The sequence below is a fragment of the Gossypium arboreum genome, chromosome 11 (assembly GCF_025698485.1).
Source record: "Gossypium arboreum isolate Shixiya-1 chromosome 11, ASM2569848v2, whole genome shotgun sequence".
Taxonomy (NCBI): domain Eukaryota; kingdom Viridiplantae; phylum Streptophyta; class Magnoliopsida; order Malvales; family Malvaceae; genus Gossypium; species Gossypium arboreum.
Window position 1 is genome coordinate 136,818,436 of NC_069080.1, and position 17,472 is coordinate 136,835,907.

General features: G+C 32.7%; 2 protein-coding genes across 2 annotated transcripts; one reads left to right on the forward strand and one right to left on the reverse strand.

The window, feature by feature from the left end:
- Window positions 1–3,387: 3,387 nt before the first annotated feature.
- LOC108472266 (disease resistance protein RGA2-like) lies at window positions 3,388–7,475 on the reverse strand. Its single transcript, XM_017773770.2, has 3 exons — window positions 3,968–7,475; window positions 3,744–3,814; window positions 3,388–3,646 (listed from the first exon to the last, which is right to left on the reverse strand). The coding sequence occupies exons 1-2, from the start codon at window positions 7,377–7,379 to the stop codon at window positions 3,801–3,803; spliced, it is 3,426 nt and encodes a 1,141-aa protein (XP_017629259.1). The 5' UTR covers window positions 7,380–7,475; the 3' UTR covers window positions 3,388–3,646; window positions 3,744–3,800.
- A 7,878-nt stretch (window positions 7,476–15,353) lies between these two features.
- LOC108472265 (uncharacterized) lies at window positions 15,354–16,223 on the forward strand. Its single transcript, XM_017773768.1, has 2 exons — window positions 15,354–15,666; window positions 15,781–16,223. Exons 1-2 carry the CDS (start codon window positions 15,354–15,356, stop codon window positions 16,221–16,223), a joined length of 756 nt encoding a protein of 251 aa, XP_017629257.1.
- The last annotated feature ends 1,249 nt before the right edge of the window (window positions 16,224–17,472 follow it).

Sequence of the window (17,472 nt, forward strand, 5' to 3'; positions counted from 1 at the left end):
TTTAGTAAGCCATTGGAGAATAGTTTGGGAAAGGCATTTGTCAACTTCAATAATTTATATGCATAAAAAGAGGTGCTAATTTATCTAATTGATTTATACTTTTAGATCATATTAATAATTTGACAATTGCATTGACGTAATAGGGCTTTTAATAATTTAATTAAAAATCTTTAAAATAAACATTGATAGGGTGAGTGTTAGATCGAATCAAGTCAAAACTTCAAGTTAATCAAGTTGATAAATCTTATTTTATCATTCTAACTTAATTTGAAATTTTTTTCGAATAAAGTCGTGAAATGAAATTCGAGTCGAGTAAGATCAAGTGAAATTGTTCAAGTTAAATTAAAAAATAAAACATGTCAAATTAAAATGTTGTTATTTTGTATAATTCCATATTAGAGAACATAAATTTGAAACCATATATATTTGAAATCTTTTTCAAAGCAAAATTCAAAGCAAAATAATAAAAAATAAGATACTTTAGTATGATAAACTTGAATCATTAATTAACTTATTTAGATACACAAAATTATTATTTTAGAAAATTTTAAAATTTCATTATATATTTTTAGATTTTTTTCAAATTTTATAATTTTAAAAATATAAATTTTGAAAACTTGAAATTATTTTGAATTGTTTTTTATTTATTTTGTTGAGAGAAAAACTAATTTTTCATTTTCAAAATTGACAGGACGAAAAGGGTATTTACACCAATTTGTCATTCGAATGATTCGAATTATAAAATTTAACTCAACTCGAACTTGAAATTCAAATTACTTATTCGAGTTGACTCAATTAATTCAAAGTAACTCGAATAACTCAATTCAATTAACTTGAAATTCAATTTTTTCGAATCGATTTGAATTTTTCTTACCAGTGAAAAGGCATATGAAGCTTGCATGCTACCTTCAAAATGGTTGTACTAAATGCTATGGTTTGTTCGGTTTCCAAATTTAAGCACTTACCAATCATATGTTTATATATATATTTATGTTTTCTCTTAATTTTGGTTATTTACACTACAAGAAGCAGAGACCATACTTTCTGCTACGATTTGTTAATCTGCCAAAATATTCCATCAAAACAAAAATGGTAATATGTGATAAATTTCTCTCGAATTTCCAATTGATCTAATAAAGATTATATAAATAGTGTATTTTGAGAGTTGTAATATATATATATATATATATATATATGTCAACTGATTGCTGCTAACAGGCTCTTGGAGGCGTCTTAAATTCACAATATTCATTGATGCAGGGCACCCTTCTGGTAAGTGTTTTTACATTTGGACACTGCTCAATCTAAATGAGATCCATTTTAACATATTCTATGTTGGCATTTATAATTTCTTGGTTCATTGTTGCTTTCGGAAGAGTTCTTGTTTAAGCATGACAATTGTCGGATATATTGCATCTAGAAATTCATTATTCCACTTTACATGGAGCTTATGAAGAGCTTGATCGATCCTAGAGTTTATATATAGATGATTAATTGCACGAGTGATGTGTGAATTTAAAGAAGCACACATGTTCATGGGTGATGTGTGAATTTAAATAAGCTTTAAGATTTTGTACATTTAAAATTTAGTATTTATACTTTTAGTTTTAAATATTTAGTTTTTTTACTTTTTGAATTTATAAATTCAGGTCCACTTGTTAGCCTCGTTAAAATTTTTCTATTAAATTCACTAATTATATTACATTTTAAAACTAAAAACAAATACTTAATAATTGTATGACAAAAATACCATCTTTATGGATTTAAATTTAAAAGAGAATTTTAAAGGCATTAGCAATTCTTAGTATCATCGATTGATCGTATTTTTACTATATAAAATTTATTTTTGCTTAAATTTTTTAAAAAAGATAATACATCCAAGTTAAATAATAAATAAATTCTCCATCCAAATTGTTATGAAATAATCCCATTGACCACTTTTAAAAGGATTTTTAAAATAAAAATCAAATGGATTTAAAAACTACCTGTAAAAATATGCTAATATTTTTAAAAATTGATATGAATGTAAGATGATTAGGTATTTTCTATATTGCCTGCGAACCAAAAATACACATACATATATTTGAAACATAAAATTTTATCTCAAACTTTGATTTTTTTAATGGAAATATCAAACTTCAAACTTAATATATATTTGAAATTAAATTTGTTATTTCATAAAATTAGTTACTTTATTTTTGTTGTGGGTTTCACTGTCAAATGAATTTGTGGAAAGATGAAATTTGCTATCCCAAACATTTAAAGAAATAGATTAATCCAAGATCATTAAACACTAACTTTAAGTTATCTTTCTTATTTTAATATAATTCTATTATACACTAATTTGAATAATTCGATTTTTAAAACAATAATAATAATATTTTATTTTATAACAAATATGATTTTAATAGGGTGGGCTTTGGATCATTCGAGGTAAAAATCCAAACTCTCGTGCCTTATAATATAATACTTTTTATCATTGTGACAAGAGATTATTGTTGATTATTGATTGGACTAATATTTGAGGTAAAAATCCATTTATTAAAAAATTATTATTTGAATAGGGATGATTATATATTAAAGTTTGACTATGATCTTACAAGGTATGACATCTATTGAATATTAAACCTCACATGTGTTTATTAATTGAAAATTAACCCCAAATATAAATGCAGTGTACATACTATTGCTCTTTCATTTTATTTTAATTTTAATAATATTAAATCCAATATTCCTTAGATATGTAAATGGGTTTTCTAATTGAGATGGGTTGAATTTTTATATGGGTATTGGGTATATATATTTTATTTTTGGATTTAGATATGTAAATGGGTTTTGATTTAATAACTAAAAATTAATTATTCTAAAATATCGAAATTGAAATCGAAAGAATAAATTAATTAAAAAACTAATCATTTTATTTTAGTTTGATTCAATTTAATTTAATTGATTTAAGGATTTGTTGCTGACCCTAGAGTGAAGTGCTTTTATTAAATGGTAATTGACTTAATGTATCCAAAATGTATGATAATCATTTATGTAATCATGTGTTAGAACACTAAAAGTAAAAATGTATTTTTTTATGAGTTGACACATATTACATAACAAGTAAAAGTAAAGAAAAATTAATAAAGAACACAATCAAAATATTTATACAGTTCGGAGCTCGTTCTATATTTGCCATGCTTTCCCATAAATGAATTCACTATAAATTTTATAGTTTAAAGAAATAATTTAAGCATAACCCCTCAAACACACATGATGTACAATTAAATAAATTGTCTCTCAACTCTAGCTATTGTAAGTGGAAATCAACACTCAAACACTCAATAATAGTGGTCACTATAAAGATATGTAGAAACACTTTTTTTTTTTTTGGGTAGAAAATGACCGTAAGGTCTACCTCAATTTATTGCATCATGAATGATTACATCATGGATTTCCACTGGGTAATCCATATTAAAGCACATATTACACTTTTTATTAATAGCAAATTGCTATTAGCAATATTACACAACAAATCAGCCGCATTATTACTATTCCTATCGACACTTTTTATTTATGTAGAAACACTTACTTTCACAGGGCAGGACTTCATATTCTGTGCACAAATGGTGGCCAACCTCAAGTCCATTGTCTATGCTATCTGATTGCAAGTTTAACAAAGGGTCAAACAGTCACCAAATAAGCATTAATTATGAGATTATTTTTATTTAAAAGTGTAAAGCAATTAGATAAATTACCTCCTCTTTTCCGGCATGTTATTTCTTGAAATTGTCAAATGCCTTTCACTCAAACAGTCACAAAAAGAATACTGCACAAATTAGCAAAATATTATGAAATATGATAAATGAAGAATCTGTACTGATAGGAGCAAATGAATTTCAAATTTGTAATAATATTTCAGTAAGGAAATTAACTCTATCCAACTTGAATGACACTAAAATGAAAGATAAGAAGGACGAACCTGAAGTAATGTGAGCAATCTTATACCAATCGGCACCAATGTCCTTCCTACATCTCTCCTTCAATTGGGGAATTTCTCGTATGTATAATTCTTTTAAACCGGTTAGGCAACGCATCTCGTCTGGAAGTGATGTCAAATTGGGCAAATCCATGAGATAAAGCGTTCGCAGATTGGTTAGAAATTGAAGCCACTCCGGAAGTTGCCGACACTTTGGAATATTTAGCAGCCATAGAGAGCGTAGGCTTGTATAATTTTGGAATATTTGGATGTCAATTGCAGATAACTCCAGCTCCTTGCAGTTCCATATTGAAAACTCTTCTAGGAAAGTGAGATGTTGGAACACAGGAAAGAGTGACCTCAATCCATTGCAGTTCTTAATTTCTAATGTTTTCAATTGGAAAAGATGTTGAAGCCCAAGGGGGAGAGACACCAGCTGTGGAATATTATCAATCTCCAAATGAGACAGATTCTTCAGGGCTTCCCATTGCATGCCCTCTAAATCAAGCTCCTTGCAATCTCTTATTGTTAAAGTTTTGAGGCTGGTGAAATGTTGCAAGTACTCATCTAGCTTGTGAGCGTCCAGTTCCTCGATATTCTCTACATGGAAAGATTTCAATTTGGAGAGAGGAAGAGAAGGGGTTGAAGTTGATGGTGACATACTGGTGATGTTCATCTCAAGGGTCTGCTTTAATGGCCTTGAACTGGTATTCACTAAGTTTAGCTCCTTGTCAAGTGATGGATACAACGGCATTGAAGTCAAAGGGCAATCTTCAATACATAAGTAGGAAAGACAAGGAAATGCCATGGTTGATGCTCCTACAACTTTTGTATCGCCCTCGTTGGAATCATCATAAACTGGTCTTTTCCTCCACCAACTCTTCAAGTTTGGGCAGTTGTTGAGCTCAAGATACGTAAGCGATGGGAAGAATGATTCTACTTTTCCTTGACTTCCATGTGGGCCATTATCCTCCATGTACTCGAGCTCAGTTAAATTAGAAATCACCAGCTCTTGAAGACAAGGAAATTGAGCAAAGGACGGGAGATGTTGGAATTTACTGGAACTATTTATGGAAATAAGGACGAGATTTGTAAGCGAAGAAAGCCAACTTGGAAACTTGGCGTCGCCCTTCCACCCATCCACCTTCAACATCTTCAGATTAGGATGGGGCTGCAGGTCTTCAAGAGACTTGTCATCATCTTCGTTATCGCTACTCCATTCTAAAACCAATAATCTCAAATGTTGCTTCTCTTTCAAATTCGCAGCCCTAAACTTCTCTTTTGCATTTTTCACGAATCCCAAATTTTTTATTGTTAACTCTCCCCTTAAATTGTTAAGCCCACTCAATTCACTTAGATCTGCACCACCATGAGAACCATCTTTATCCACTACAAACATGCTTAATGTTTCAAGGGTAGTTAGCTTCCCAATTCCACGTGGCATATGAGTTAAGCCACTACAACCACAACACTCGATATGGGTAAGATTCACCAATTTTTCAATCTTCTTCGGCAGTTCTTCGAGCCCAACACACCAATCAAGTTTTAGAGCTTGCAAATATGGTATCTTGCAAATACTCTTTGGGAGGAATTTAATATAGGAATTTCGAGAAAGATCAAGGTACCTTAAATGTTTTAATTTATGAATGGAGCGTGGAATTATATTAAGATTTGAATCATCCAATTTTAGTATCCGCAAGCATCTACAATTTGAAATTATGAGATCCCAAATTGTATCGCTCTGATTTTGATATCTATAGTTTTGAAATTGTAGTAAGGTTCGCAACTTCTTTCCCTTAAGCAAAGGAATTAATAAAGGATTAATTAATACGTGACGACATTTTTCACCAATCTCACTTGCACTTGATTTTGAATCTACAATACTACTCTCCATCCCTGCTACTAATTCAGCTAGATCATGCATTAAGTCATGCATTTTACACATTATAAGCCAGCCTTCATATTCTTTTACCTCTTGAAAAAAGTTTCTTTCCACTAAATCTTTAAAATATTCCAACCCAATCTCTTCAAGAGATTGACTTGGATTTGATTGCTTTACGAAACCTTGTGCAATCCAAAACTGAACAAGTGTTCGTACTTCAATTTCATGATCTTTTGGATATAGTCGACAATAAGCAAAACAATGTTTCAAATGGGATTGGAGATTATCATAACTCAACTTAAGTGTAGATAAAATTTCACCTTCTTTTAGGGATATTTTATCAAGTTGATTATTTTTAAAAGAACGCCACTCATTCTCAGTTTCTTTGAAAGATAACGTACCAGCTATCGTCCTTATGACTAAGGGAACTCCCCCACACCTTTCCAAAATCTGCTTTCCTATTTCCACAAAGGCTAAATTTGTTGAGTCTGCAGATCTTTGCTCAAATGCTATTTGTTTGAACAAAGACCAAGCATCATCATCGGACAAGCCTTTCAGAACATGAGGCTGGCATCTACTAGTAATCTTTGCTACCCTCAAAGATCGACTAGTTACTATTATCCTACTTCCTTTATCCCCACCCATCAATAACTTCTTTAGGCTAAACCATTGTTCCCCCTCCTCATTCCAAATGTCATCTAAAACAAGTAAATATTTTTTCCCATCAATTTTTTCTCGAAGTTGTTTTTGCAATTGATCCATTGCGAGATTTGGATCAGGTGCTAAGCCAGTCACAGATTTGATAATGTTTTCTACAATTATTTTCACATCAAAGACATCAGAAACACACACCCACATCCTCAATTCAAAATGATCTTTGACCGTTTCATGGTTATAGATAAACTGCGCCAATGCAGTCTTTCCTAACCCTCCAAACCCCACAATTGGAATTATAAAAACATTCTCTTCACTTTCAAACTCTAACATGAGTTTTAGAAGAGTTGCTTTATCATCTTCCCTCCCAATTATTTCATCTTTACGCACAAAAGAGTGTGTTTGCTGTCTCCTTTTAGTCATGAAAGAGGTTTCCTCGGGGCGGTCACGCTCTAACAAGTTGAACATCTTGGCCTCACTTCCGATGGAAGTTATCCTGGTCTTAATGGCCTTAATTTTATGACCTATTTTTAGACCGTAAGCAAATTGGTTTGAGCTTGAAAAGAAAAGGCGTACCTCTTTGGTCAACTTGTTCCCACTCATCAGATCTTTCCGCAAAACTTGGATAGAGAAATCATCCAACAAGTCGTCCGCATCATAAAGTGCATCCTTCAGCTTTTCAAGCCAATCTTTGATAAGATGGCTGGTGACGGATCGCTCCTCTGCATCAAGGAGCACAGCTTTGATGGTGGAGACAGTGGTTTTGAGGTCATCGAGGTCATCTTTGACATTCCACCACAGTCCAATTTGAGAGGCAGCAAAGGAGGTCAATTTAGTAATGAGCTCTACGGCCAGGTCGAATGCAATTGCTTCGGCCATTGCTGGTTAAAACTGAAATCAAGGTAAAAAGTGTTTGATGATTGCAATAGGAAGAGTGAAATGATTGGAAGTGCAGTACTTACATGTAGAGTGTATGGTATTTTATAGATGTCACCACCCACGCCTTGAGAAATAATTAAATAAAAATGTCATTATATTGGTCTTTATTTATAAAATTTGGGCAGTTTTCAATTAATTCAATATCTGTTTCACATGATGCAATGAATAAAGAAGCACAAGTTGTCTACTAAAAATAAAGAGCCGATGCATTGAAACCATTCCCATCATGTGCTTCAGCTTTGGTAATTTAACTTCACATTGACTTTTTGGTAACAATTATTATCATGTCTATAGTTTTATTTTATTTACTTAATATATATTATGAGTTTGACTTTTTGGTGACAATTACGGTGAGATTATTAGAAATTAAATTTTATCTTAACATTATTATAATATGAATAAGGCTATTTCTAACGTTATATGGACCGTTAGTAACCGTTGTATTGTTGTTTATATATCATCATAGTTCTACTAGGCATGCATATAAAATCCTTTTATTAAATTGTGAATCTAAAAGTTTTACTTCCTGCCTTCATTTTTTTTCCAATATCACTCATTAATTGGATCCTAACTTAATTAAAAAATTAGCAAAACCTCATTTTTGTTATACACTTATAACAACATGCTATAGAGAAATAATTACTGTAAACCTACCGTAAGATTCATATCATGAATTTCCATCAAATAAAGATGATGGTCACTAAACTAACTATAAAAACGACTGAGGTAAGCGCACTTACCGAACAATAGTATAGTTAGGGTGAGTAGGGAATATCGTATCCACGAAGACTGAAAGTACTAGTAAATATCATTTTCTATTATTTAGCCGACAAATTGGAGTAATTGTTTTTAATCTAAATTTACCAATCTAATCTAACTAAGAACGCAACAGAGAATGAAATAGGAAAATAATCGAAGATAACCAATGAGATAGACAATACCCAGGAAAAAATCCACCTAGACTTCACCTATTATTATGGATCTGAATTAAACGATTTATTCACTTATGTCTTAATTCGTAGAAATCCCTAAATTATGTTAATATCTCTTTCGAGAGTAAGAACAACTGACTCTAGGTTAATTAGTTGAAATCTCTTTCTAATTAAAACCCCTATTGTCACATTAACTCATTCTATGGATTCCCCTATTAGATTTGACTCTAATCCGGTAGATTTATATTGTCCTATTTCTAGGATTACATGCAACTCCACTCAATTATACTAGATCTACTCCTAAACAGGGACTTTTGCTCGACTGAAATAAACACATTAAACATGAATTAATATCCAAAAAATATTAAAACATGAAATAAACATACATAATAGAGAACAAGAATCAAGTATTTATCGCGTAAAACAAAAATTAAATAATAAGATTCATCATAGGTTTCATCTCCCCTAGGTATCTAAGGGATTAGTTCATAATCCTGAATGAAAACATCTCAAAGTCAGAAAAGCCACAATACATAAAGAAATTCAATTAAACTTCAAAAGAAGTTAAAAGGAGATCTTCAATCTTGAAGGAGATCCGCTTTTTAGTTGGCTCCGATGGTGTTCTACGAGTCTTTTCTTTAATCTTCTCTGAATGACCCATTCTGTTTTCTTCTAATTGTTATTTATAGACTTTAGAATGCTTAGAAACCCTAAAAATTGGGTTTTTTCGCGTAAAATGGAAGCAGGGTGCAAATCGATATAGGCTGACACATAGGCGTATGGCCAGCCCATGTGGTTCACACGGGGGTGTGCCCAAGCCGTGTGGATCCTGAAAATTGCTATTTTTGTCAAATATTTGCTTGTTTTTCGCTCCTTTCACTTCCTTATGTTCACTTAAGTATAGAAACATGAATTTAAAGGACTAGGAGGATCATATTCACTAATTTACATAATAAATCATCCAAAAATGCACCAAGAATGTGATTAAAAATATGTTACTTTTATGGCTTATCAAAAGAAAATAAGAATTATATTAATAAATGAGAATTAAATAAAAAAAATTACAAACTTATAGCTGATGTATGCATTATTATTATTTACTCAACAAATTATGCCTTTGTGGAAATAGGGAAATAGATTTTGGAAAGGTCTGGTGGGGTTCCCTTAGTCATAAGGACATTATCTTACAAAGAAACTTTAAAAGAGTGGCATTCTTTCAAAGATAATGAACTTGTTAGAATATCTCAAAACAAACGTAAAATTCTACTTACACTTAAGTTGAAGTATGACCATCTCCCATCTCATTTGAAGCATTGCTTTGCTTATTAGTTGTTCGATAGTATGATAGGTCTCCGATGAGTTTCCAATCAATCGAGTTTTTGATAATCTATAAAACAAAGGAAAGTAACTACGTAAGGAACGAGTGCTTAGTAAGCTCGTAAAACTTTAAACATAACTTACTACTTTCAATAATACAATTCATGTATTAAGTATAAACCATTACCAATGCTATAAGCTTAGTAAAAGCCTATACAACTTCATCAAATTAACAAGTTAGTATACTTGTTCATGATACATATGAAATCAACCATAAGATATGTAGTTTACCATATATATACATAATATTTAAATTATCAATGTTGCCATAAGATCATGATTATTCCTTTTGCATACTTACCATTTCATTTCCCTTTTCTTACCTGTTGAACCATTTAGAATTACATCGAATACTCGGGATAGCTCACACATAGTGTGCCTTTATAAATAACCGTAATATTTCCTTTACATCAATGCTCACACGAGCTGTGGGTCGGAATGTAAGCTATATGATGCTGTTCACAAAAGCTGTGGAGAATTCGCAATAAATGCAGGACCTCAGGCATTGGTAGGACATTCAAGACCAGCACCTGAAACATGAAATCCCTAATGACATGTTATTTGTATCCTAAGAATTCTTAAGATTCAATTGGGACTTGTTATCTGACAATTCATCATAGTATTGATAAATTTATATTCAAATTAAATTATACTTAAATAACATAATAAATAGTTAATTTGACTAACATTAAAACGATCGTAGTTCATATGAACTTACCTCAATAACTAGGGCATAGAAGAAAAGTCGAACTAATTTGAAGCTTTAGCTTTTCCTCGATTCAAGTCCGATTGTGGTTTATCTTGATCTCAAAACACCAATATGCATAAACTATGTTGGCCGAACCCTTAAAGCACCAAAAATGGTGTTTCTTCTTCAATATTTCAGTGGAATAGGCTAAATGGTTTTTTTGCCAGCATGAGTTAAATGGAATAGGCTAAAAAGAAACCTGCAATCATCATGAGCTAATCCATCCACAACATTGCACTGTGAGGAAATTATCTTGTGTATACACTTTTTTTTTTTAAGATTGACATAAATTTTATAGATTTCTTTTCAAAATTTGCAAAGTCTAATTTTTTCATTGAAGTAGAGGCTCTTTTGCCTTTTTGTTTTTATTTTTTTGCTCAGTTAATTGAGTACAAGAAAAGGCTTTGGGATCACTCAACCCATACCAATTTGGGAAAGGAATCAAAAGTAGCCAAACTATACAAAAATAGAGCACAAATAACTAGAAAAGTAGCAAACCCCAAACTAGTTTACCAATGTGCTCTAAACAAGGTATTCCTCGACAAACCTGCTTTAGCCAAGGCTTCCACCATTCCATTCTTACCTCAATTTGTAACTTCAACCCGAACCTCAACCATTCGCCTTAAACTTCCTTCAATATTGGCGAACAAATTCCTAAACGACCACGGCTGAAGACGTCTATATTTCAACCAATCTGAAACATTAATTGAATCGCATTCTATGATTAAAGGGACTTGCTCGTTTCGAATCAACTCTATAACCATCTTTGCAGCCTCTTTAATTGCCCTTAGAACCGCCATTTCCAAGCCCCCCGCTACATATCTACTAGAAAATAAAGTCGAAACCACCTCCTTATCATCCATCAACACTCCTCCACAAGTCGCTTTCTCATTCATAACAACCCCTGCCACATTGAATTTTATCCTAAACATGGGAGGAGGATCCCAGACTAAGTCTCAATTCCTCATTAATCTTCCACCCACACAACATTTCACCAACCAACTCCACCAATCACTTTCTGAGAAGTTACATTCATTATGGACAACTCTTGCTCACATTAATGCTCTCATTTTAGAATGAAACAATAAAGTGTAAAGAGTTGTAACCAACTTTTCAAACACTTTACCATTTCGAGATATCCACACAGTCCAACAAGACGCCGCAATCGCCACTAACCATAAGCTTTTTTGCAGACCTATCAGGGGTATGTTCCAGCACAAAGTAACTAGCTCATCTAAATTCACCACATTCTTCCAATCAAAACTCCACCAATTAAAAATACGAGACCAAAAACTATTAATAAGGACATTGAAAAAACAAATGACTAATATTTTCTGCAACTCTTATCACACCATGGATAGTCACTAGATAACGGATCCAGCTGTATCCCCTGCCTACTCAAAAAATCTTTAGTTGGTACATGATTAATCGCCAACATCCACATAAAATTACGCACTTTTGGTGAAACCTTCAATTTCTGAATTCTATCAAACGGAAAATCAATAACACCCATTATCGTGAATCCACAATATCCGATCCTCCACATCGGCGTTCAATTCTAAAGTTCCCACCAACAACTACTATGCAACTCTCTCTATCTAACAACGTTCTCGAAAACCTTTCTAATAATTTAATTCTAAAAAATCATTAAAGGTACCCAATGGACATTGATGTGGAGAGGTCTATGAAGCTTGCAGGGCACCCCAAGTGTGAATTATTGAATGTAATTCAATTATAATCAACCCAACTTTGTCTCCATTGAGACATGGTGGGACCATTTCCCACCAATCAGCATTACTTTTTATTTGATTATATTATCTATAAAATTACTATTAGACTCTAAATGTATTAACACCTGCCTTTTCATTTAGTCAGAATCACTATTTCACTCTTCCTCTTGCCCTAATCAAACACTTTTTTCCCTTCATTGCAGTAATCGAATGTTTTCTTTATGTTCCATTAACTTTAGAAATTTTATTTTCATTGTTCTTTAAACTGTTTTATTTAAGATGAAATTTTTGCTACACAGACGATGAAGCTGTTTGACGAGGTTTCTACAATCAGTTTCAATAATAAGATATGAGTTCTCAACCCATTTCGATTTCTGTCCTCAACCTAAAATTGAAAACTCGACGCAAACAAGTCATTAAGGTTGTTTTACCGTAACAAAGGTCGGATAATATCTCTCCATATCCAAGATTTATTTCACAGACCCACATTAATCGATAGAAGATCCTCAAAACATCACCCATTGTAGGATGATAAGAAACATGTTTAACTCGATGGAATATACTTCCTTATGTTTACTTAAAGGGACATCATAAAGGCATAGATATTTTACTCCCACTTGATAGGAAAGAGCTCATATAATGTAAATGAACGTACGCAGTGAGTGGAGACGAACTCAAAGACATTTTATTTTCTACTTAATACCCAAAAAATCTTTTATTTTTCTACTTAAAACCCTAAAAAAAATCCTAATAAAATTTTAAAATATTGAAAACATGAGAAAATGATTAGTAAAAAATATATGAAAAAAAAACTATCCAAAAATGCATGAGAAAAAGAAGATAACAATAATGTAAATAATCTTATCTAATTTTGAAAGCAGCTCCGAATACACTTTAAGAAGTAATGCTTGGATAAGGATACGAATCTTTAATTATTTCATAAAGATGATGACCATCATTTCATAATTTTAGTACAAAATTCCTTTTTATTGCTCAACAAGATTAAATCAATTACAACCACGTAATTAAAAAGTCAATCGTGTCATTTTTTACTACTCCAAACCTGTTATTCAAACTATTCTTCCAACATGGAACAAAAGAATGAGACAAAATTTCCAATAATAAGCAAATAAAAATCATCACCCCTCATACAATAAACAAATAAATGTATAATAAAATAATTAAAATACTACTACCATTAATAACAAATATTAACACGCTCATCTTCATCAACAATATTAATACTTATTAATAAGAGTATGGTATATCTTCTTTTCTAAACTATCTATGGAGAGAGAAAATTTGTGATTAAAATTGAATAAGTCTTAATTTGGTTGGTATCAACATTATTACTTATTTAAATTTAAGAGGATATAAATTTGAACATGTTGAAGCGCATTTATCTTTTTATTTAATGGCCGGGGAGAAACTATAAAATATTTTAAGTATTTGTATAAAAAACTTATAATTAAATATAATACAATAAATTCAATTGAAAATGCTGCCCAACTTGTTGTTCTTTATTCATAGCATCATTGTGCTGCTATTCATTATCATCAAGAAAAATACAATTGAAGCTGCAGGAAATTTATTAAGAAAGACCGTCCCTTAACTAAGTTTTCAATATAAAATTAGTAATTTTTATTTAATTATTACTTAGTGGGTGGTGACATCTTTAGACTCTACGGGTAATGTATGTATATATCAATATTTATGTTTTAATATTTATGTTTTAATTTATACATAAATAATTATATTTATACAATATAAAAATAGATTAATGTCTCCTGTTCAAAATGGCTTATCTGATGATGATGCTTGATCTTTATTCAACAAGATAGCATTTGAGCAAAGATTTGCAGACTCAACAAATTCAGCCTTTATGGAAATAGGAAAACATATTTGGAAAGGTGTGGTGGAGTTCCCTTAGTCATAAGGATGATGGTGGATATGTTATCTTTCAATGAAACTAAAAATGACTGTTTTTTTTTTTAAATATAATGAACTTGCTAGAATATCTAAGAATGAAGGTGAGATTCTACCTACACTCAACTTGAGTCATGATCATTTTTTATCTCATTTAAAGCAGTGTTTTGCTTATTTGTCGACTATATCCAAAAGACTTTGATTGCTTCAAACAAACATGTGTTCCAATTCAAGTGTGTTGAGCATTGGCCTGCAATGCAACATGTGACCACCAGCAGAAATAGCAGCAGCTCACCAAGCAGACCAACATTAGAGCTGAACCGAGTACAATAGCTAGTTTAGTTTATTTTGCTCATTTTGTTCCTATGTAACTTTGTTTAGTTGCTTTGTAATTTGTTCACAAAGTTAGTAGGATTAGATTTTTTGATTAGTACTTGATGTAATAGCTGATATGTCAGCTTACTTTTGCTTGTAATTCAAAGATTGCAATTGTTTTGTATTAGTGGGAGTAGTTACATCATTAGGTAATTGTCCAATTACAATGTAACTTACATATATTTTCAAATTATCAATGAAATCACATGAGTTTTTCAGTTATCTACTTGTGCAAACTCTCCTCTCTTGTTTTGCTTTGGTTTTTTATAGTTTCTGAGCAAATTTAAGTTTGTCTCATGCATTGTTGCTGCCAATGTTCCAACAAATGGTAATCAGAGCCTGTCATCTTTGAGGGCCTCTGTTGTTGGTTGTTTTATTGTGAAAACAAAAGCTCTAGAAGATAGAAATCGAAGCTAATTAGTTTGTTTTAGCATAATGAGTTTCACACCTCCCCTACCACCTGTGTTTGCTGGTGAGAACTACCACATTTGGGTAGTCAAGATGGAAACATACCTTCAAGCACAAGATTTTTGGAATGTGGTTGAGAATGATGCTGAACCACCTCTATTGAAGGCTAATCCCACGATTGCTCAAATAAGGCAGCATAATGAAGAAAGTATTGGCTTGCTTGCAGAATAGAGTATTTGATGTGATCTTCACTCGGATAGTGGCTTGTGACTCACCTAAGCAAGCTTGGGAGAAGCTGAAGGAGGAGTTTATGGGTTCAGATAAAACAAGGTAGCAACAATTGATAAATCTCAAGAGAGATTTTGAGAATTTGAAGATGAGAGAGTCAGAGACCATCAAGCAATATTCAGGCAGGATAATGGCCACTGTCAACAACATAAGGCTCCTTATAGAAGACTTCAGTGAAAGCAGAGTTGTTGAAAAGGTCATCACCACTTTTCTTGAGAAGTTCGAGTCAAAGATTTCATCATTTGAGGACTCGAGAGACTTTTCAGGTATCTCACTGTTTGAGCTGATAAACTCCTTGTATGCACTTGAGCAAAGGAGGGCAAATAGGTACGAAGACCATCCTAAAGGAGCTTTCCAAGCAAAGGCCAAAGAAGACTCAAGTTCAAGCCAGAAAGGAAAGAAACCTTGGCTAGATAAAAGGGAAAAACCAATGAGGGATGCAGGCATTAAGAGGTTTCCACCATGCATTCACTGCAAAAAGACCACACATTTGGAGAAATACTATTAGTATAAGCCAGAGATTCAGTGTAGAGGTTTTAAACAGTTTGGCCATATAGAGAAAGTGTGCAAGAACAAAGGAAATTCACCAGCTCAACAGCAAATTCAAGCTCAGGCTACTGAAGATCTTCAAGCTCAAGAAGAGCATGTCTTCACTGCTTTATGTTTTGCAACTTCAAACAAGGCCAGATGCAACTGGTTAGTGGATAGTGGCTGCACACATCATATGGCAACTGATGAAAAGCTGTTCAAGGACTTTGATAGAACCTTTGCCTCTAAAATTAGAATTGGCAATAGGAGCATGATTGAAGCCAAAGGCAGAGGCAATGTGTTGATCAACCCTTGTTCAGGTAACAAAGTAATTTCTGATGTGCTTTTTGTGCCTGACATAGATCAGGATTTACTTAGTGTTGGACAACTAGTAGAAAAAGGGTATTCACTAGCTTTTAAGAATGGCACTTGTATTGTCAAGACACACATGGTCAGGATTTGGTCGCAGTAGCAATGAAAAATAGGTATTTTATGCTTGATGTAAATCAGCTTAAGAAGAAGGCCTATACCAGCCTTGCTGATAATGCTGGTCTTTGGCATAGAAGACTAGGCCATATCAATTTTAGATCGCTTGACCTGCTGAACAAGCTGAATTTAGTTAATGACTTGTTAAAAGTTGAGGTTAGAGACACTGTTTGTAAGGTTTGCCAGCTTGGTAAGCAAACTAGAATGTCTTTTCCAGTCAATAAGGCATAGAAGGCTCGAGACAAGCTTGAGCTGGTCCATTCTAATTTCTGTGGACCAATGAAGACTTCTTCCTTAAATGACAATAAATATTTTGTGCTGTTCATAGATGACTTGACCAGGTTTTGTTGGATTTATTTCTTGAAGCAAAAGTCTGAAGTGTTTGAAGCCTTTAATAAATTCAAGGCACCAGCTGAAAACCAGTTAGGTTGCAAGATCAAAGCCTTGAAAACTGATAATGGCAGCGAATACTTATCTGAGAGATTTCAGAAATTGTGTGAACAATATAGAATTCACCATCAGCTCACAAATGTTTATACTCCTCAGCAAAATGGAGTATGTGAGAGAAAGAACAGAACAGTGCTGAATATGGCCAAATGTTTGCTATTTCAGAGCAAGCTACCAAACAAATTTTAGGCTGAGGCTGTCAATACCTCAGTGTACCTGTTCAACAAGCTGCCAACACATGTTGTGAAGGAAAAGACTCCTTTTGAAGCCTGGCATGGACTCAAGTCAACTGCCTCACACCTGAAAGTGTTTGGCTGTGTCTGTTATGCCCACATTCCAGTTGAGAAGAGAACCAAGCTTGAAAAAAGGGCTGTTCCAGGATTTTTGTTGGCTACAGCAGTACTAAAAGGGCTACAAGGTATTTGATCCTTCATAAAGAAGATTTTAGTGAGTAGGGATGTAAGATTTGATGATGAAAAGAAGGTTTGAAGCTAAAATAGAGCAGATGCAAGGCTAATTGAAGAACAACAACTTGAAAACAACCTGGAACCAGTTGAAAATGTGCTTATCAATGAAGACTTTGATGATGCTCCTGTGAGAGGCACCAGAACTATTGTTGACATCTACCAAAGATGTGATATTGCAATAGGTGAACCTTTAGATTTTAAAGAAGCTGTCAGGGACAAACATTAGAAGAAGGCCATGAAAGTTGAATTAGAAATGATCCATAAGAATAACACTTGGGAATTAGTGGATAGACCAGATTATAAGAAAGTCATATGTGTCAA